The sequence below is a fragment of the Dromaius novaehollandiae genome, chromosome 21 (genome assembly GCF_036370855.1).
Source record: "Dromaius novaehollandiae isolate bDroNov1 chromosome 21, bDroNov1.hap1, whole genome shotgun sequence".
In the NCBI taxonomy this organism is placed as follows: domain Eukaryota; kingdom Metazoa; phylum Chordata; class Aves; order Casuariiformes; family Dromaiidae; genus Dromaius; species Dromaius novaehollandiae.
The window spans coordinates 6,602,483-6,623,838 of NC_088118.1; the positions used below are offsets into that span (position 1 = coordinate 6,602,483).

At 55.7% G+C, this 21,356-nt stretch overlaps 1 protein-coding gene across 1 annotated transcript in view; it reads left to right on the forward strand.

Moving 5' to 3' along the window:
- The first annotated feature begins 4,844 nt into the window (after positions 1-4,844).
- SNX19 (sorting nexin 19) overlaps positions 4,845-21,356 on the forward strand; it is a 28,927-nt gene continuing 12,415 nt past the window's right edge. The window contains exons 1-8 of the mRNA XM_026097290.2: positions 4,845-6,490; positions 6,934-7,072; positions 7,717-7,817; positions 8,478-8,597; positions 8,819-8,949; positions 10,249-10,345; positions 10,628-10,814; positions 12,656-12,785. Of these exons, the coding sequence (XP_025953075.2) occupies positions 4,874-6,490; positions 6,934-7,072; positions 7,717-7,817; positions 8,478-8,597; positions 8,819-8,949; positions 10,249-10,345; positions 10,628-10,814; positions 12,656-12,785 (2,522 nt within the window). The 5' untranslated portion in view covers positions 4,845-4,873. The remainder of the gene's footprint in view (positions 6,491-6,933; positions 7,073-7,716; positions 7,818-8,477; positions 8,598-8,818; positions 8,950-10,248; positions 10,346-10,627; positions 10,815-12,655; positions 12,786-21,356) is intronic.

The window sequence follows — 21,356 nt, forward strand, 5'->3', positions numbered from 1 at the left end:
AATGGGAGTTCAGAGATGCTGCTCATGGCTCCGCATCCCGTACACCATGGGAACTTTTCAATTGGTTTCAATCGTGACCTAGCCTCGGGGGAGCAGCACATCTCAGAAAGATGAGCTGTGCAAACATGATCTATCACACCACTGTGCCTCAGTTTCCCCAACTGTAAGCGAGCTGAAGCACTAAAAAAGGTACTTAGACTTCATGGAGCACACTGTCACCTACTGAGGTAGCACACTATTAGCAAGGTGATATTAATAAGCAGATCTTTCATCCCATATTTTATATGCAAAATTGCATGACAATGAATACCGTGTCAAGTGCACAGCAAGAGATTTTTTTGCAGTGATGACAGGAGCTGTTCTTTTTACTGACAGCTTCATCATTCACTTCAGCCGACAGATCATTGGAAGGGCGTGGGAGAGAAGGGGAGCAAAAAACAGGGTCCATAAGCATGCATTTAACCTCCATATAGCTACAGTGCAAAGGTACGGTGACATTTAAGACTCAATCCAGGAGTAAAATTCATTTATTGCACATAAACCATCAAGGTCTGGATTTTCACAAGAGCCTGGAGTCAGGCTCATTTTGCTTCTACTGAAGACACAGAAAATGCACACCTACTTCAAGAGAAACTCAAACACAGCAGCAACCGGAGCACTTTTGAGAAATCCCACACAACAGCCAGCATTTTTTTAATTGTTTCTTAACTTTCTATCTGCAGATCCGCAAAGCACTCTAATATAATCAAGGTCCTCTGCACAGGGGATTAGCAGGCTTATATCCCGTGGATCCAATCAGGAAAGTCTATCAGCAAAACATACTTATGTTGATACAGCTATTATAATCTGCATAATTCTTCTGAGTTCACATACTTAATGGATAGCAAACAGAGTCATTACTGCTGCAACTTACATCCATAGGATCTCTATGAGCCATTCACTGCAGTGTTTTTTATTATTCATAGCTTTAGTTATTGATTTTCAGGAGAAGATGCATGCTTTTAAGCACCATAAAAGCAGGAGAGGAAAACAAATAGCACTATTCCAAGATTAATACACTGTTCATAATAAAAGGACGGCTGTCACATTGCACAGTATATAGCTGATAGAGCCTTGACAAATTCCATGCAAAATGGCTGAGTCGCTTAAGCAGCTTGTTAAATAATTTAAAGACAAGTTTTACTGGAGGCAGGAAAGTTCCTCCCCAAACCCAGTTTCTCAGATTTATGTGCCAGGAGTATGTTAATCAACCAGAGTGTGAAATGCAGCTGGGCAGGAGGGTTTAGGTGGGGGTGATGGGAGAAGGCACGGCTCCTGGGTTGGGGGGGGCATCCGTCGTCCCCAGTAGTGCAGGGGGAGCGTGCTGCAAGAGCCCGTCCGCATAGACCACGCCGAGGGACAGCACTGCATCCACCCACCTCCTGCTCCATCCGTCAGATTTTCAAGACCTGTAGCTCAAAAAAAGAGCTGCTGGCAGGTCCATGAGGGAAGCCCAGCTTAGGCCAGCCTGGCTTCTCAGTGCCTCAAAGCACTTTACACGAAGAGCTCTTCATTTGGCCTCCCCTCTCGCCCTGATGGATCTCCCCAGGGAACGCTTGTATGAGAACAAGCCCTCCCAGAAGACAGGAGAGATGCGCAAGGGCATCTTTGACCTGCACTGTACTGGAAAGCACCAGCCAGCACTGAGCATCACAGCACATCTTGTGTAGCCACCCGCCTCGCATCCCTGGCAGGCAGAGCACTGCGCTACTGAATAAACCAGGTAGAGCAGAGCTATCATCCCCAGCAGAAAAAACCCTGCCAGCTTCAGGATATACGTGCGAGGAATTGCTTCCCATGCCCAAGAGCCCTTTCAAACCGACATCGCAGGACAGCGAGCACAAAGTGTAACTCAGAGGCAACAGAGCATTCACCGAAAAGCAGCAACGCACTTGTTTGTTCATTTAAAGGCTCACATACGAGACATCAGAACAAAGGACTGTCCAAATTACAACATTACTATAGCAACAAGGGGTCCCACCATGGTCTTTCTGTTCCAGACACTGTACAGACTGTCTCCATATTAATGACTCTGCTGCCTAAGGAGGCAGGGAAGAAGCAGAAAAACAACAACTCACAAGATGCAGTGTTAGGGGCTGGTCTTCCCCAATATTGAGGCACTGACAGGCGCAGGCAGGGGAAGAAATAAGCACTCCACAACAGCTTGCACAACACCCGTGCTCAGGGTAGGCAGCTCAAGGTCCCTATAGGTCCTTCAGTTAGGAGCAGGGGCTGTGCTGGAGATGCTCGGTAGCTCACCTCAGAGCTTTAGCCAGGAGAGCCGTCCCGACAGCATCACATTGCTCCCTTCCAAGTCCAAAGAAGAAGGATTAGGTGTCAAAGAGCTATTCTACTTCACTGCACCGCCTACCTCCTGCTTTAATTAACAAGTCCATCTATTTGCCCTTATTTATCGCAGACCGTATTGCCAAAGCACTGCTATGCTGCACTCTTAAGATACGCATCCTGCAACGATCATGGGAACAACAGCCCCATTTCACAGATGATCAAGGACGGGATTTATCCGACCCACCCACCACATCCGAGCAAATTGTTCCTGCCTTTTCAGGGGCGACAGGGAGTGGCAATCAGTCCCGGGATGAGGCTGCTCGCTCTGACAGTGCCTCGCCACTCCATCACCTCATTTGTGTCTGAATTGAAGGAAGAGGAATTATACCTTATTTGCCACATAGGAAACTGGTGTCAAAGCAGCTAACTGCACGTATTTTTAACTCATGCCAGGCAGCAACAGGGGGAAGGATAGCCGGGCAGCCCTAACAGCGGAGCCGTGGCTTCAAAGCCGCTGCTGGAGACGAAGGAGTGACAAATCCCGGGTTTCGCTGCCCCGGGAGGAGCTCTGGGAGACAGCGTGCTCGAGCCAGTTAATTTTTTCCGCATCGTTTACATCCACCCACATTAAAACTTCCAGGCAACTTGCATAAAGCATCTTCCAGAGCCTTAGCGGAGGCACCGCGCTTCCCCCGAGCAGCCCAAAGCGCTGTTCAAACAACAGGGGCGGAAATATTGAGGCAGCGGAGAAATCCCCCCGGCCCCCTCGGGTCGCCTGCTCCGACGGGCGACGTGTGAAGCCCGGGGACACGGCAGGCTGCTTTTTATCTCCTGCCAAGCCCCTGGATCTCGGCCCCGATGCCCACTCGCTCTCCTCAAGGCAAGGCGAGGAGCTTCTCCTGTTCCCACCGCCCAGTCGTCGACGTGACGCCGGGACAAGAGCCGTCGGGGAGCCCCTGCCCACGAGCTCTCTCCACCCGTCCATCTCGCCCCCCCCCCGGTGACACGCTCGTCCCCGCCGCCGCTCCCGCGGCTCCCTCGGCCTCGCTGCCCGCTGTCGGTGCCCTAATCACGGCGGTATCTCCGCGAACACGGCGTCCCGGGCGCTGCCGCTCATCCCTCAGCCCCGCGGGCACCCTCGGGCCCCGCCGCAGCCCGGCTTCCCCGCCGGCACCGGGGCTCCCCAGGGCCCGCACAGCCACCGACTTCGACGCCAGCCGCGGGCAGAAACTGAGGGCAGCGGCAGGACTTTCCAGGGGGGCAGCGGGAAGCGGAGGCACAGGCGCTCCTTGGCGCCTTGTCCCTCCCCGCTGCACCAAGGGGAAGCTGCAGCGGGGGCGCGGGGGGCTGCGCCAGCTCCGGAGGCTCCCGGGGGGTTGCAGTGCTTCAACCCCGCCGCTCCCGCCCTCGCAGGGCGCCGGGAGGCTCCGGCCGGGCCAGGGGAGCCCGGGCACCCCGCGCGAAGGCGTTTGCACAGCGGCACCGCTCCGTCCCAACCACCGCCTCCCCAGTGCGGTAACTCCGGGGGGTGCTGCAGGCGCGGAGCCCCCCCCACCCCGCCCGCCCCTCACCGCGGAGCCCGACCTACCTGGGCGCCGCGTCCCGTCCTGCCCCGCCGCCCCGCTCCGCTCCGCGCACACCGGCGGCCCCCGCGCACCGCCGCCCCTTTTGGGCCCTCGGCTCCAGGTGCGGCGCGGCTCGTCGGCCCCCGCGGCGCGTGACGCCGGCACCACCCCTAATTTTGCCGTTTTTTTTCAAAGAAGCAAGCGCGTGCGGAGGCGCCCAGGTGGAGCCACTTCGGCCGTGCGGGGCGGGGTGCGCGCGCGAAGAGCTGCCCGGTTCCCGTTTCTTTCTCATGCAAAAGCGCATGCAGAAGCGCTCAGGACAGGGGTGCGAGCTCCTTTCCTGTGCGAAGGTGTGCAAAAGAGCTCAGCGCAGGGCGCGAACTTCTTGTTTCTGCACGTATGCGTGCATTCCTGCAAACACAGTGTAGGGGCGCTCACTCTTCTCAGCAAACACATGGGCATAGGGAAAGCAGGAATGCAAACTTTTATATATTCTTGCGAAAGCACTCAGCGCGGGGGTGCAAGGCTTTTTTTTTTGTTATTTTTTTTCCACAAAAACCAGCCCCGTGACGCAGGTGCGTTGCCGTTGCTGGTTTGGGCGGTGTTTCCGTTTCTGGGCGGCAGCAGGTGCCCGCACGCGCCCCGCGCCCAGGTGCGCCTCGTTGGGCCCTTCACCGCCGGCGCCGGCGGCAGGGGGCGGTGGCGGGACGCAGCCCAGTTAGCGGCGCCGCGCGGCCGCTCTGCCCGGCGGGGGCGGAGCAGGAAGCGGCGCAGGAAGCGGCAGCGGCACCGGCACCGGCAGCGGCACCGGGGCGGCAGCGGCCGGGTGGGCGCTCGGGGCGGGGGGTGCGCGGCCGCCGCCCGCTGGGGCGCGCCGTGGTGCGGGGCGGAGGAGGGGGCGCTCGGGGGTGCTGCGCTGCCGCTGCCCGCTAGGGCGCGCCGTGGTGCGCGGCGGCGGGGCGTCCCCTTCCTGCCCGCCGATGCCCGGTGCGGCGGGCGGGCGGCGGGGCGGCCCGCGGGGGCTGCTGGCGCTGGGGGCCGTGCTGGGCTGGCTGGCGGCGCTGCACCTGCTGCTGGACCTCTGGGTGCTGGTGCTGCTCTGCGGGGCGCTGGCGGCGCTGGGCGGCTGGCTGGGGCCCCGTGCCCTGGCGGGCGGCGGGTGCCGGCTGCGCCTGGAGCGCTTCGTGGCCCTGCAGCCGCCGCCGCGCAGCGCCGAGGCCGAGCGGCAGCTGGAGCGGGAGATCGCCGGCACCATCCGCAAGGTCGTCCGCGACTTCGTCTCCTCCTGGTACCGCGCCGTCAGCGGCGGGCGGGCCTTCGAGGCCGAGGTGGAGAAGGCCATGGCGGGCCTGGCGGCCGAGCTCCGGCGGCGGATGGAGCGGGTGGACCGCCGGGCCCTGGCCCGTCGCCTGCTGCTGCTCTGCGGCCGCCACCTGCAGAGCTACCTGGGGGCCCGGCAGGCGCTGCGGGGCACCGCCGCGGGCGGCCCGCAGCTGTGGCGCGAGTACGGGCGGCTGGCGGGGCCGCACCCGGCGCTGCGCAGCCCCGAGGCCGAGGTGGGCTACGCCCGGGCCGCCGTGGAGCGGCTGCTGCGGGCCCTGGTGCCCCGGCCCCACCTGGAGACGCGGACGGGCCGCTTCGTGGTGGTGGAGCTGGTCACCTGCAACGTCCTCCTGCCCGCCCTCCACAAGATGGCCGACCCCGACTCCATCAACCTGCTGCTGGTGGCGGCTTTCTCCAAGGCGGGCGGGAAGAGACGCCGGGGAGCAGAGCCGGCCACCTCCGGCCCACTCGCCCCGCGGCCCGATTCCTCGCACCCCGCGGCCCCGGGGGAGGCCGTTGCCGATGGGCCTCCTCCCTCCCCGCGGGGCCCCGAGCTCCCCGGAGGCGAGGCGGGGGAGGCCTGCGAGCGCGGCGCCCTGGAGAAGGAGGATGAGGAGGACACGGTGAGCGGAGAGAGCCGCGCTGAGGCGAGGAAGGGCGGAGGCACACCAGTGCGGCCCCTCCGGCCCCCCGCGCTGGGCTCCCTGTTCCCCTGTGAGGACTTGGCGCCGCCGTCTCCCATCTCCGAGCCGGGCAAGGACACGGAGCTGCCAGCGCCCTTGTTGGTGGAGGAGCTCCTCGCCGACCCACCGCAGGACGTCGTCGTGGTGGCGGAGGCGCCGGGCGGCTCAGAGGATGGGGACCCGGAGGAGGGCACGGCCTCCGGCGTGGGCTTGGGCCTGCCTCCCCCCTCTGCAGCTGCGCAGGGCCCCTGCCCCGACATCTACGTCGACCTGGCGGTGGAGGAGGAAGAGGGCTCGGCCTCCCCCGCCGCCCGCCTGGCCGTGCCCAGGAAGCCCTTCGCGCAGAGACCCTCCTGCCTGGGGAGGGAGCTGGGGGTGTCGGAGATGGCGGCGCAGAGCCCCCTGGACCCCGGCCAGCCGCTGCCCCTGCTCTCCTCTTCCCCCACGGCCCCCGTCAACACCTTCAGCTTTGAGCCCCTCAGCAGCCCCGAGGGGCCGGTGGTCATCCAGAACCTGCGGATAACCGGTACCATCACCGCCCGAGAGCACAGCGGCACCGGCTTCCACCCCTACACCCTCTACACCGTCAAGGTAAGCGCTCCCCGCCCTGTCGGGCGCTTGCTTCTTTTCCAAGACCCCTGTCCCAGCTGGGGAGCACGGGTTGGTGCTTAGAAATGGGGATTTCTCTGTGCTGCGTATGGCTTGACAACAATTTTTTGGCTGGCAGCGGGGGAACCTCAGTTGTGAAGGTTTTCACTGCGGGATTTCAGCTATGGGACAGTAGTTCCTGCTCTTGGCCGAGGGTTGCGTGGGGCTGGCTGTGTCCTTTATATCCCGGTTTCACTGCCTTCTTCTTGAGGGCCCCTTCCCTTCGTGAGGGACTGTTGCACTGCGCAGTCCCCAGTCCACAGGGAAGGATCGATCTGAGAGATGGCTGGAGTTCGCTAGACAGGGCTGCCGCGGGGCTGACACGGACCGCAGCACATGGGGATTGTTTGGGGTCTGTAAGGATTAATGACGGGTCTCTTTGTCAGTACGAGACGGCCCTGGAGGGCGAGGGTGCTGGCAGCCTTCAGCAAATGGCCTACCACACCGTGAACCGCCGGTACCGGGAGTTCCTGAACCTCCAGACCAGGCTGGAGGAGAAACCGGAGCTCCGCAAGTTCCTGAAAAGTTAGTGCTCGTATTGCCTTTCTGCAAAAATCTTCCCCCCCGCCCCCCAACCCAGCCTATGCCCATTTCTGTTGCTGCTTGTAGTAGGTATCCTCTTACAAAGGTGTGCGTTCTTTGGATGTAGAGAGACCTGGATACAATGGCCTTCATGGGAAGGAGGAATGGGATTAAGGATTTCCTGCTCTGGGGGTATCCCGCCCTGCCCGTGCAGGCCTGGGTGCTGGGCTGTTTGTGATGATGCTCCTGTCCCCGCTGTTCTGGGCCGAGCTGGTGGCTGGAGGAGGAATTTCTCAGCAGCAGCAAGTTCTAGTGCTTCAAAACATATCCTAGCTGCTGTTCAGATTGCAACGCTTGCTTTTGCAGTTTTGCAACTCTACCAGAACACTTTTATATGTAAATGTCTAGTTTGCATACAAGTAGAGTAATAAGTGTTAAACGTAAGCTTTTTTAAAAAAGAAACCAATGTTTCTTCTCCTGTTTAAAAGTCATTGGGTTTAGCGTCAAAATCCTTAGATTTTGGTAGATCTGCTTTTTCAGATGGATAATTGTTTTGTTAAAAATTTTTGGGCTGTTTGAATATTCTGGAGTCTGTCTGTGCTGACGCATTTTTCTCACATTTGATTATGGGTATGTTTCATTTGAAGATATCAAAGGCCCAAAGAAACTGTTCCCTGATCTACCATTTGGAAACATGGACAGCGATAAGGTGGAAGCCAGAAAAAGTCTCCTAGAGTCTTTCTTGAAGGTGAGATACCTGCTCGTGTGCCTGTGTGGCAGCCACGACCTCCCCTGGTTGCTGACTTGAGTCTTCTAGTTCCTTTTCCTCGGGTGCAGCGGCCAGATCAACGCTGATGTGTTAGAACTGAGGACTGAGCTGCACTCTTGTGCTGGCTGCTGCTGGTTTTTTTAACTCTAGTCTTTTAAGTTTTTAACAAGTAGCTACTGGACTGATTTTTACTATTACTGGAGAAAATGCAAATACAAAATACCAGCTTTTTTTTTTTCTTCCCCTTGCTGTCTTGATTTGAGCCACAAGGGGGTATAACTGCCCTGTTGCATGTTAGAGAGGAGGGGAGGCATGAAGGCATGCTACAGCAGATGCCATTTCATGGCCTGTGGGTCTGCATGAGAGCTCCCAGGTGGACAGAACGTTTTGGAGATCATAGCATGTTGCTGAGGATCAGAAATGTATGGCAGGCAACAGAGATAGTGTGTAAATAGATTTTGAGTTATGTGTAGCAGGGCCCTGAGCTGATAGCTATAGCTTTCTGAGAGCTGGCAAGCAGTCGTCTGGGACAGCTCTGTATCCGCAGTGAAACGCATCGGGTTTTTTCCACCCATGCTTTTTATAAGCGAGCTGGGAAGGTGCCTCAGAAAAGACCCAAAGCTACATCTTCCCTTGCAGCAATTGTGCGCAGTCCCTGAGATCGCAAACAGCGAGGAGGTGCAGGAGTTCCTCGCCCTGAACACCGATGCCAGGATCGCGTTCGTCAAGAAGCCCTTCGTTGTCTCCAGGATAGACAAGGTAGATGAGTGGGGAACTGGTTGTGGGTACCTAAATACCATATTGCTGGGCTGAGCTGGCCCAGAAAGCCATAAAGCTATCGAGAGTCAGAACCTGTCCCACAGAGCTAGAGGTTTTTGATGGGAAATAGGAATGCGAAGTGGGAGAGTGCAAGTCTGGTAACTCTTCATTTGCACTCAAAGAGACTGCCCCAATGACTGATGACACTGCTGTTTTTGCAGATAGTTGTCAATGCCATCGTGGACACCTTGAAGACGGCGTTCCCCAGGTCGGAGCCCCAGAGCCCCACGGAGGATCTCAGCGAGTCAGAAGTAGATGGAAAATCTCAGACAGATGGGAAGAAGGCTAACAAGTAAGGGCTGTTCCACAGCTTGCCTCATGCTTTATGGGGAACATGCACTTTATAAATAAACTGACTCTAACATGGAAGTACTGACCTGGTGCTTTAGCTGTGGTAAATAACACATTGCTATCATACTTCAGCTGTATTGCTTTCTCTTTCAAAAGCTGAGCAAGGGTATTTGAGTTCCTATTTAGATAAGAGATTTTCCAGGAACACTCTGTTTTTTACAGCAGTTGGTACTGAAGGTTTTCTTGCTTGTGGGTTTCTTTGAGGCAGCTGTGAGGTGGTGGCATTTGCCAGAGAAGATGCTGTTGCTCCTGGAGAATTGCTTTTTAGTCTTAAACATGTATACGACCTATGTATGTGAGTGGCTGCAAAATGTAGCTGTAAGTTGGGTGGCATTGGGCTGCTACTGTTAAGAACAATTATTCTGTGCACTGCACTTGAGAGCAGATTTCAAAAAGTGCAGAAAAGAACATGTAGTGCTCCAGCTAATTTTACTTGTGTTGTCTACCTGAGAGTTTACTCCTACCTTTCTCACGTGTTTTGCACAGTAGCCTGTCACTTTTCCCAGCAAGCATTTGAATATTTATTTAGGAGTAGTGGTTAAGTCATTGTACATACATTGCTCTGCAAGTGTTTGACGTTTGGCGTTGCTCACGGTGACGAGCCCCATTGTGCTCATCAGTGACTGTTCCCTTACAGAAAAAGGCAAGGTTTCTGCGTAAGCATAGATTTTACAAGAAAAGCAATGTTTTACTAAAAAAAGCTCCTTTGGACAAAGAAGAAGAAGAAAAAAAGACAAACCAAAGAAGTACAAGTTTTGAAGAGGCTTGGCTGGAAAGAACATTCCTTAGTGATAAACAGACTTTTTTACAATTTGTCCCAAAATCCAAAACGCCCTTTCTCTGTGTGTGTGTATACACTGAGAATTAGATTTCACAATCTCGCTGAGTGTGCCTCATCTCAAAGGCTTTTCTGAACATTTTCCCATATATGTTCACAGGGGTCACACCTTGCTGAACAGATATGCCTAGATCTGCATATAGGCCTGTATCTAATGTATCTGTAGAAGGTACACATGTATGGTGGATAATGGAAGGCCTTGAAAGGCCGGTGTTCAAGAACATGTAGCTGAGGCAAGTGCTCTTAAGTTTTCATTGAAGTGTTTTATAGCCAGCTCTTGGCCATCCTGGGGGCAGATGCTTCTTTAAAAAAGACCAAACCTAAACCAGTCTTGAGACTGGGAAACTCATCACTTGGAGCTTATGGAGAAAACCCTGACTGTGCTGTCTCTCTCCTCTTCAGGTCCAGACTGAGGTTCCCATCCAGTAAAATCACTCCGGTGCTGAGTGCGGGTGAAGCACACGACAGGATTCTGTACTCCCTCAGAGAGGGCAGCACTGTGAGTTCAGCATGATCCTTTTGTGAGCCTGACCCGTGCCCTGTTCACACGCTGCCCTGGAGTGATCCAGGTGCACGAGGGTCGTGGCCGCGGTGGTTGCTGTGGTGCCAGCTCTTGGAGGGCAGGCGGTAAGCAGCCCTAGCTGCGCTGTTGGACAGAGCGAGATGCAAACCGGGGAGGGTGGTGGCAGCAGGAGGGCTCTCTGGACAGTGGAGACCTCATGGGTATGTCCAGCTCTGGCTGTGTGCCGCCCATGGCACTAAAGCACTGCTGCTTCTGCAGGTCTCCGGCACCCTGTCGCTGGCTGGTATGGAGTCCTTCATCCAGAAGCAGGAGAAGCTGCTGGAGGCAGTGCCCAGCGCTGCCCCTGACGGCGAGGGAGGCAGAGAAGCCAAGGAATTCTGCGTGCACCAGGAAACAGATGTGCTGGGCCCATCTCAACAGGGGATGCATCCGGACACGGGCGCTGGTGAGCTCAGCCTGTTTGTTAGTGCTTCACCCCTTCTCCCCCAGTGCTGACAGAGCTGGCTCTGCAGCTGCCTGCTGCCAGGATCTGCATGCTCAGCTTGCGAGGTCTTCAGCATGGGGACCTGGTCTCCTGCCTGTTGCACCTGCTTAATGAGAAAACAGAGTATCTCCATCCTGTTGGGAGACTGCTCTGGACTGTATTGTTACTGGAAGCACTTGGGTCTTGTGCACACAGCTCAGTTGAGTCACTGTAGATCTTCACCCTAGTGCACCCAGTACAGTTCCTGCAGAAATACATTTCTTAAGGACAAGTTGCCTAAAATGCTAACGTTGTAAAGTCAAGCATGTGGAAACTCTCAAATGGCCGAATCGCATTTCCTAGCTAATCTCAAGTCAGCCTTAATGTGTCCGTGCACTGTAAAAGCATCTTTCTGAGATGTAAGTTTGGATGAAACCGGTTGGAGTAGCAAATCTGCTGTCGCAGTTCAATGATTGATGTTCCCTTTGTGATTGTAGGTCCCTCCTCTGAAGTACAGAGGTGCTGCAGCCTCTCAGAACAGTTACAAGATTATTTTGAGCATGAGTAAAAGCATGTTGTTTAGTTCTGTTCTTGGGAACAGCTGAGCTGTATCAGCTGGAGCCTTCCAGAAATTTCATGCTAATGGTTTGATTTGGCAAACTCTGACTGAAGGCCTGGGCTTGTGACAGGACGGGTCTGGTATTTTGAAATCTAGCCTGTGCTACCAGCTTTGCCTATAACTTTTAAAGATGTATCCACAGTTGTTTTGGGCTGCTGGGGAACGGGACTAGGATCTGAGGTCAGTGCTCTGTACAGAGCGCAAGAGACGCAGCCAGGCCAAGTTAGCTGGGCCTGTAAGGAAATTTGACGTAAATGATGTCAAATGCCTGCAGGTCTGTGATGCCTCAGATCCGAGACAGGGCAGACTGGTCTGGCGGGATAAGGGGAGTGAATGTCTGGGAAGCAGCTTGCTAAAGGCAACCAGTGTCCTATATCTGCTCACTGGGTGACCTCTTGGAAGAGCTTGGCCAGCCACTGTCTGAGGAAGGGGACTTGGATGCATGCTACGAGGCGTTATCTTCGGTTGGGTATGTGGTGCGTTTGTAGGCCTGTTCTGCACACCCCGAACGCTGCTTTGGGGCCAAGCAGCATAGAAGTCACTCTCTAGCAAGTGAGCGTGCCTGAGGATCAGAGAGTTGTTTTGCTGTCCCAGGTCTGCATCACCAGGGGTGTGCTGGCATGTGTGCGAGTTTTTGTCTCAACTGATGCATCTGCTTTATCCAAATGTGTTTTTCCCGTGTGTCTGCTGAGACCTGGGCCTGCCACACGATGGCAGCCGGCAGACGCCAACCAGAGCCTCGCTCCTGGAAACGGCCCTCTTGAAGAAGGGAAAGGTGCCTGCCTCCCCGTTTTGGGGCGCTGCCATCCTTTCGCATGGACTGGGATTAGATAGTCCCCGGTCGTAAAATGTTGTCACTCACTCCTGTTAGCCCAAGTTGAGGGGAGCGGGGGCCGTTTCCTGTAACTGGGCTCCAATACTCATCATCCCTTTCGTACAAACTTTGCACCAAAGGACTAAACTGACTCGTGTCTCAGAAACGTGGAGGGAGTAAGCCAAGTCAGGCAGCTGTTGAGCCAAGCACTCTACAAGTCCTCTCTTGGCACCAGTTGTGCCCCGGAGTTGGGGTGCAGCTGGGCAGGATCCAAGAAAAGCTGAGCTTGGAGCAGCCATATTCTGGGCTAATATGCCCTTTGGTAGGGGGACAGGGCTGCTTAGGCTCTGGGCTGGTGTCCTCATCTGACTCTCCTCTTCCTCCTGGCAGACTCTGAGACAGCTTTGGCTGACCTGGCCCTGGACTTGCTGCGTCTGCTTCTGATGGATCACTGGAGCTGGCTATGCACGGAGAACATGCAGAAGGTCTTCGACCTGCTTTTCGGGACCCTCATTCAAAGGTAAGGCCTCAGCAGCCAACCTCACGGCTCTGTGGCATTTCCTGCAGTACCTGGGGCAAGCATGGTGCATACATGGTCCTCTGCCTTCTCTTGGGAGATGACCCCTAGTCACTGAGCAGTGACGCTGTCAAAATTTGGTCTTTGGTAGCTTCTCAGAGATGACCTTTCAAGATGACCTGTATCCCCTTCTCTTATGGGAATAACTTTAAGGGAGGTAAGGCTAGATGTGGTCAGCACACCACTTCAGATGGAATTACAGTCTAAAAAGGAGCTCTTGGCTGAATGCAGGTAAATGCCATTTGTCAAATCAAACAGGGTTTTTTAAAGAGGATGTCACATGTATCTAGAGTGAACATCTCAGAGATTTGCAGTGGAGGCTGCTTTCCCTGTGAGCAGCAATATAAGTCCAGTGGGCAGCCTCCCCTCCTTTAACAACAAGGAAAAGGAAGGATTCAGCCATGGGAATGGGAGGTTTCTTTTCTTAGTGAAAGGACAAATGTGACCAGCTCCCTGGCAATCTGGGGGATTCCTGAACGGATGTGTGGTCTCTGGTGGTTTTTCAGAGTGGTAGGGACAGGGGAGATGCCACGTTCTGCGGCGGAAGACTCTGCTGTGCTCCTCATCTCTCTCTGCGTAGGGGCTTGGCTTATTCCTTCTACAAAGGGGCAGTAAGCAGGCACAGGAACAACAACTTGTCAAGTAACAGCTTGGCGTGCCATCTCCCAGAGCCTTTGCTGTCACAAGCATATCCCTTTCCAGCCTGCGGTGGGCCAGTAGTGCCTCTGTGTTGGGCAGTGACCCCAGGTATGTTAGGGCAAGGCTTCCTTTCGAGGTGATGTGTATTTGCCAAGCTTTCTGAGGCCTGCGCCTCTGTGGTAAGGCACTGGTTGAAGACACGCAAGCAGAGAGCATTTCTGCTTTCTCATACAGGTCAGTGCGTATTGCTAGCTGAGGATATGGTCCTCTAGAGCAAATGGAAAACTTCCAGAAGGACTGTGGCTAGGGGAAGCCTCAGAGCAGTGTATTTCCCACTCCTGCCCCTTCCTTCTGTAGCAGATGTTCCCCAAGGCTGGTGTGAAAATACGCAGGGCAGCCTTGTAACTGAGGTGGTGATGTGAGCTGCCCTCGGCAGAGGTTGCTGAAGCGCTTTGAGGTCAGGGGCTGTTGGCGGTTACTCCCGAGTCTGTTTCTTTGGGTGGGAGGAGGTGGGTGTTGCTCCCATTTCTCCAAAATGGGCTCTCCTGTCTCAGGGAATGAACTGGAACCCAATCCCTATGTGTAAGCATAGAGGTATGAGGGCTTGAGCATGCACGTCATCGCCTCCTAATAAGCTGAGTCCCGGTCACCCGGGGAGGCTGCAGCACCGACACGTGGCTTTGGTATTTTCCACTAGAGAAGCTGTCCTACACACAGTGCTTGTTTGGCTGCGTAAGGTGGCGGATCTCTGGAAGCTGGAGCAGCACGAGGATGAATGTGTGTGTAGCCACTCTGCCTCAGAGGGTCTGGGAGAACTTGAATGTGCTGCAAGCAGAGCTTTGGCTGGAGGTGATGCTGGGAGGTCCCGGGACTCCTTGGCGTCGTGGTCACGATTTCCCACAGGGTGCAAATAGCACCTTTCAAGCTAGCCCCGTTTCCCTAGGACTGTACGTGTTAAAATCCATGTTTGGGCACTGACTCTGGTCTTGTTTTGGGACGGATGTGCGGTTAGGAGGAGTGTGAAGGGAACAGGGGAAGGAGGGGCACAGTGTGAACTGACCCACTGCCAGGAAGCCCGTGTTGCTCATGAAGTGCTGCAGCAAACGCTTTTCTTCCCCAATTGTGCTGCTGTAATCCCCACCCCAACCCAGAAGGCCACGCTTGGAACTGCTTTATCTCTTGGCTGGGAGCAGTGGTAGGTGGAGATGGAGGTGACTGAGGGTGACAGGCTGTGTTAGTCATCCAGGAGGCCCATACAGAGGGCTGGGGGTCTGCAAGCATTCGGCTTCTGCTTCTGTAAAGAAAGGTGTGATCTGGTACAAAAGCAGAGCTGGCTTACAGTGCCCGAGATGGACGTTGGAGAGCAGGGATATAGATATCCCTGCATGTAGTGGAGGCAAATTAGGAATGGGGGGGTCCGGGCCTGCTTGCCATGGTGCTCTGTTCCCTCCTGTGGTACCTGAGCCTCGCAGAAGGGTACGTGAGACTCCTTGCATCTGTGGCTGACCAAGGTGGGTGTGTTGCTGTCCAAGTAAAAGGCCTGAGCAGATACAGAGGTCTCTGGCTCAGACCTGCCGCCAGCTGCCTGTCCAGGGATGCAGCAGTGATTTGGTGGCATTTCTCTTCCATTTAAGTATTTGCAACTTGATCGCTGCTAAGCCAGACGTGGCACAGCCCTGGCATTCTGGCTGGCACTGCGTCTGGGTACTTGGTACAGGTGGAGAAAATACCAGAGGCTGTTTTGGGCGTGTGAGCTATTTGGGGCGTTATTGCTCCTGCCTCTGAGAAGGGGCTGACAAACTCAGGAGCAGCAGTGGACACGCATCCCGTTTCCAACTGTGGCCACTTGCAAAGTGCAAGCAGGGAATCATCCCTCCTTGAGATGAGGTCCTTCTCTGTTTCTGCTAGTGGCTGGGTTATGTGGTGGGTGGTGGAAAGGAGATGTCCTAGCAGTGTTTTGGGTGTTAGGAAGGGGGTTGCTGCTGGAGACTCCTCTTCCAGCTTGTTTGGTGAGGCGCATTGCTGTTGCTGCAGCCTTCTTGCAGCCGCCTTTGTGGGTATTGCTATCACTCTGCAGTAAGTATGGAAAACTGGTTCTTTTCAGAAGACATATAGCAAGCAGTGTGGACACACCTGCCCCTGTTCCTGCCTCATTCGAGAGCAGCAAAATGGAATGACATGGAGGAGATGGAACTTCTCTGGAGGGCCAATTCCCCTTCCTTGGGGGCTTTCTCCCTTGGGCCTTCAGTGACCACAGCATCCCCTGCGGTGACATCGTGACCGGTGTTACCTTGCTGTTGCTGGTCAGTGAGACCTCCCTCGCCTTCTCCGTTTGCTGTTCCTTGCAGGAAGTATCCCACCATGCTCCTCTCCCCTTTTCTATGTGGCTGAAATAGCTGTAGCTGGAGCCAGGCATTATCTGTCTCCCCTGACAGTTGGATGGCAGCAGGAAGGCCGGGGAGAGGAAGGCTGTATGACCGAAAAAGGTATTGTTAAGTAAAAGGGAGAACGCGTGTGCATGTCTGCATCCGCGCGGCGCTCATCCCATTATGTAACAGGGAGTGAGCCTTTTTTGGAGCCGAAAGGAGAAGCGAGGGGAGGGGAGGCGGAGGGGCCGGGAGGTTTGCTGGAAGTGGGGACGACCCCGGGGCCAAGAAAAAATTCCAGCAGCCTCTCCGCACGCTGGGTCCGTGCCTGTAAACAAACAAACCCCGCTGCCCCAGTCCGGCTCCACACCCCTCCGCCATCCGACTGTCTTCCCTCCTTCGCACTGGGAAAGAAAAATTCCCTGCTCTAGCAAGGATGAGGGAGCGCTGCGGTGGGAGTCTGTGCACGGTGGGGAGTAGAGGGGGCTATTCTGGGCTCCGGGGGTGTTTGGTGAAAGAGCTGAAAGCATTTAGAGAATTCAAGTGCTTTTTAGAGCCTGTGAGTCAATGTGGTGCTAAAAATACGAGGCAAGCACTCGAACCGCGCCGTGGCTGTGACCCCGCGCCCTGCCCTCGGTCTGTCCCCGACGGCACGCTGGTCACTAGGTCAGGGGTCTGCGACCGCCGCGACGCGCCCAGGGCAGCCGTGGAGCCGGGGACACGGCCGCCAGGGATCGGCTCGCCGTGCCGCGGTGGTCGGTGCTGGAGGAGCCAGCCTTCTGCTGCGGTTTTCCCAGGACAAAGCAAATCCCCCTGACTGAGAGATGCAGAGCGAGGTGAGGGCTGGGAAGCTCCCTGGGAGCCTGGAGCCGCTTCGTGGAGCTGCCTGAAGAGCAAGGTGTGTGAGATCCCAAGTTGTCCCAGAGTCCCTGGAGCGAGCAGCCACTTTTGGCAAGTTGTAAATGGAGGCCTGGCAGCTCATGGGCCCTGGCCATGGTAACACAGCAAAGCTGCTGCAGGGACAGCTGTGCCCGAAGGCCTGGAGCACCTACTCCTCTGGCTTCTCTCTCGTGTGCCCCTGTGGCTCCTCAGGAAACCTGTCCCGTGCTCGCTGCCTGCCCTCCAGCCAGCTTTTCCAGGCTTTGGGGATGGCGGAGGGCTAGCACTGACCATATTCTGCTGGTTTTAGCCACCCGGACTGTGGTATTTTGCTCTTTTTCTTCTGGGCCAGAAGAGCCTTAGCTTCATCCTGAACCACCTCTGCTTCCAAGTGCAAGACTCTGGAGGGGGTCCCAAACTGGAGTCCCAGGATCCTGGGAACGGACCTGGGAGGATTTTTAGATGCAGACCTAGATCTGAATGCCTTCCCTGGGCTCTAGCACTAGCTTTGCTCAGCAGAGCTCCTTGAGCAGGCCCCCTCACTGCCCCTTCCCGCCTGTCGCAAGAGGAAGACGCTGTAACGCAGGGCGTTACGCCAAGAGACGGTGTCTTGTCCCATCCTGGCTGCCTGTGCCCGGTAACCTGAGTGGGGTGGGAGCGCAGTGTCCATGCCGGGGCTCGGAAGCGCGTGTGTATATAAGGAGAGCGTGTATATAAGGAGACCACGTATATAAGGAGAGCGTGTGGGTCTACGCGGGCAGCTTTGATGGTGTCGTGTTCCACCAGGCTTTGTAGGGGGCACGGAGCAGGAGTGAAAATAAATGCACAGCATCCCTGCCTTACCCGGGAGCTCGGCGTCGCGCGGCTCACTGTTCACTCCAGGGCACTCTCGTGCTCCTCCAGGCTTTGTCCCCTGTCCCAGTCCTCAGGGAAGCGCCTTGTTAGATAGGACCTGGCTATGAATTTATTAGGTTTTGGATTAATATTTTTGCTAGGTCTCAGTCTGGGAAGCAGTAGCTCGATGGACGGGAGGGCAGGATGGCCCTGCTTGCCTATGGGAATGATCCAGATGGGCACAGTTGCGGCACGCAGAGGCAAGCCGCAGGGAGCATGCGGTGCCGCGTACGGTGAGAGGCAGACCACGTGCGTGGATGTGCACGCACGCCGCAGTAATGTGGCAGCACTTTTCCTCGCCCGGGGCAGGAGCAAGACCGAAGGCGGCCGTGGGCTGGCTGCCCTGCGTGCCCACAGCCCTGCAGTCCGCTTTGCGCGCCCGGCGCGGTCCGGGCTTGCCGAAGGAGCATCCCGTCTCCCTGCAGGCACGAGGGGCAGCTGCCGCTGTCTTGTGCGTTCAGCACAACTGCAACAGGAGACACGAAGCTGGGGAGAGCAGCATGTGTTTCCCTGCCCCTATCCCGCTGCCTGGCCCCTTGTGGGACGAGTCCCTGCTCCCTTCCTCAGCCCCCAGAGTGGCCTCGGAGCTGCTCGCAACAGGTTGCTCCCTGGGGAGGTAAAACCACTGTCAGCAACGGGGCCTCCGGTCTCCAGGGTGACCGTTGCAGTGCCACCGCCTCCTCTCCATCCTTCCCTGGCTCCTCTCGCCGTGAGCTTTTGTGTCCCCCCTTCTCTGCTTCATTGTGTAGGGGGGTGTTTTTTGGGGGGGTGGGGGTGCAGTTCAGTGGTGCAGCTGGTTTAATTAGCCCTCCCGCCGTGGGTTCGCTCGGCTTGCTGCCACCTCCATGCCCAATGAATGAGAAAGTGCTCGGGGCATCATTCACACGACAGCAACCAGGGGATGGGAGGAGGTGGCACGGCGACAGGCTGAGCATAGCTCCAGAGAGCGGTGTCCCCACGGCAGTGTTGTTCCCCTTGTGGGCTGGTGTCCATCTCCTTTAGTTGACAGGGTCCTGGGCCGCAAGTCAATTTGGCGGGGCGGAAAGGGGTGCTTCGTAGGCGAGCCTGGAGTCCCTGCGGCAGTCCAGAAGACCTGTGCTGTGCGGATGCTGCAGCTTGTCCCTGCGGCAGCTTTCTGCCTCTTGTCCCCCCTTCAGCAGGGCACTGCCAGGGACGTGGGACAGAGCTGGGACCATCACCTGAGATGGGTCCTGGGGCTGTGTCATCCCCAGGTGCTACCCTGGGCTGCTCTCACCTTCTTGCTGCCCTCTTGGCTTGGGGGCTCTGCTGGGGTCTGCTGATGTCAGGCCAGGTGTCATGGGCACTCGTGCGACTGCTGGCGTGAGTCAAGGAGCTCGTAGCCTCGGGGAGTTGCTTGTTTGGTTTTTTTTTTTTTGTTTTTCTTTCTCTCTCTCATTCCTTCTTGATCTTTGTGCCAAAAGAGCTGGCAAAAACAAAGACCCTTGGCAGCCTCCTTGGCCCTCTTGACTTCAAAGTGCCACTGCTGTGTAGTGTCGCCTGACTCTCTTAAATGTCCGTGAGTAAACCTGCCTGTTCCCGCAGCCCCGAGAGTGCTGGGAACACGCTGCCCACGGCAAGTGACTGCCCTCCCCTCGCCCTGGCTGTCGGGAGCCCTGCCGGCACGTGGGAGCCATGTCCGGCGGCAGAGATGGTAGGTTAGGCCTCATCTTGGAGCCATATTGCACCAAGGGTTGGTGCAAAGCTGTGCTGTGTGTATACACCACGCTTGTGTCACTCGGCGCTTGCTAACAGCTGCGGGGTTGTGTCCTTAGGAAGGACGTGGCCGTGCTTGGGCGGGTGTTTGCTGCAGAGATAAGTCCAGCAGCTCCCCTTTCCCGTTATCTCTGAAAAAGACATTAAAGCTGAGGGCCAGCTAGTGTGGCTCATGCTCTTCAGGAGCCAGGAGAAGCTGGGAAGGTTCATGCTAAAGCTGTTCCCAGCGCAGCGCTTCCCACTTTCCTTTGGCTCCGTAGCTGGCAGGTTGTACCACTCCGGGCTTCGGGCAGCCCCTCCAAGTTTTGCTGGCAGGAGCAGGCTGCCAAAGCTGCGGTGTCAGTGCAGTTAGAGCAGCTAAACCCACTCGCTGGGCTGGCCTGTTCCCCTGGGGAGCTGATTTCGGCACGGTCGGTAAGGACTCTGCTTTGCTGGCAAGCCCGAGCGTGCCGCAGCACGGCCCAGCCTCTGCCATGGTGGTGCGAGTGCTTGTGCCAGCCTACAAGCTGGGAAGAGAGTCTCTATACGGGGAAACCACCGTTATGGCATCTTCCTCCTTGTCTCCAGGTTTGGTTGTTTTTATTGCATCTGCTAGGAGCAGCAGAAATCGTGGGCCTGTGGTATGTCAGCAAAAGTGGTCTTCAGGACTGTATGTGTGTGTAAAGTAAATAAAAATCAACTTGGATGCGGGCCTTGATTCAGTTGTCTCCAAACACCTGGAAATTTTGGATCCCACTTTGAGTCTCTGTCCCAAGCAATTTTTTTCCTCTTCTGGAAGCAGCGTTCTTCCAAAAGCAGCCGCTAGAATGAAGCGAGCCCTCTGTGCGTCGGTAACAATTGCAGCGTTATTTTAACTGCATCTCTCTCTTTCTTTCGACTCTGTTTCAGCCATTAGATGCATGCCAACTTTTTCCCCAGATTTAAAAAAAAAAGTAGCTTCCTATTTCAAATAGAGGAGACAAAGGAGAAAAGGACTGAAAGGAAATAATGTCTCCTCTTTGGCTTTAGTTTTCCCTGGCTTGTGAAGGGTTAATGGTGTTTTTATGTATTTTGATTCTGAAGTGGGCTAATGAAGCAATCTGCTCTGAGCAGGACCTGGCTGAGACAGCCTGGCCTCTCCCTGGGGCACTGCTGAGAGTTTAATTGGCTCAATAAATACTTGATGAAGATGTTATCGAAAGCCGGGATGCTTTGTTGAAAATCAAGGATTTTTTGGGACAATTTTTTTTAAATCATGCAACTCTTTTCCCCCTTCTCTGAGCCCCACAGGGTTGCAGGGAGATCTAACTCAAGTAAAGTAAAAACAAAGCAGAGCAGCTGAGCGATTCACTGCAGGGAGAAGATGTTAGAGCTAGAGCCCTGCACATTTATGAGATGTCTGTTTGTCAGGTGTGTTTTGGAAAGAGCAGCACGTGCAGCAGCATGGAGCATCCCCTCCCCGAGCTGAGCATCCCCCCCCCCGAGCAGAGCATCGCCCCGTCCTTACGCGGTGCTGGCACGGACAAGCCCCATAAGCTAGGGTCAAGGCACGGCGGATGCAAACGCTCCTTAGGTGAGCATCTGCTGCTCAGTTGGTTTTGTGCTTCTCGTGGTGTAACCGCCCTCGGCGGAGCCCAGCGTGCTGCGTTTGGGAGGTGGGAAGCTGGCAAGGCACGGCGTTCGGGAAGGCACTCAGCCTCGGGGCTGCTGCCTCCCGGTCAAACGCTTGGTTGCTGTGTGCTCGGGCGGGGGTTCAGGACGCCTTGTTCGTGGCGTATGCAATTGTAAACTTTTTATAGGGCAGCAGGAAAGGAACATTTCCAGTAACGCAAGAGGATAGTTTACTTTTTGCATGTGTATCTTTGGCCAGGAGTTTAAAAGGATGCTTCGTATTCCCTGATTTATGGAGGACTTTGGGGTTTTTTTTTTTCTTTTCTTTTCTTTCTTGTTCCCTTCCTCCACAAAGAGTTTACCGATGGCCTGGACAAGTGTGGATTTGCTCCAACGATGTTTGAGCCAAGCG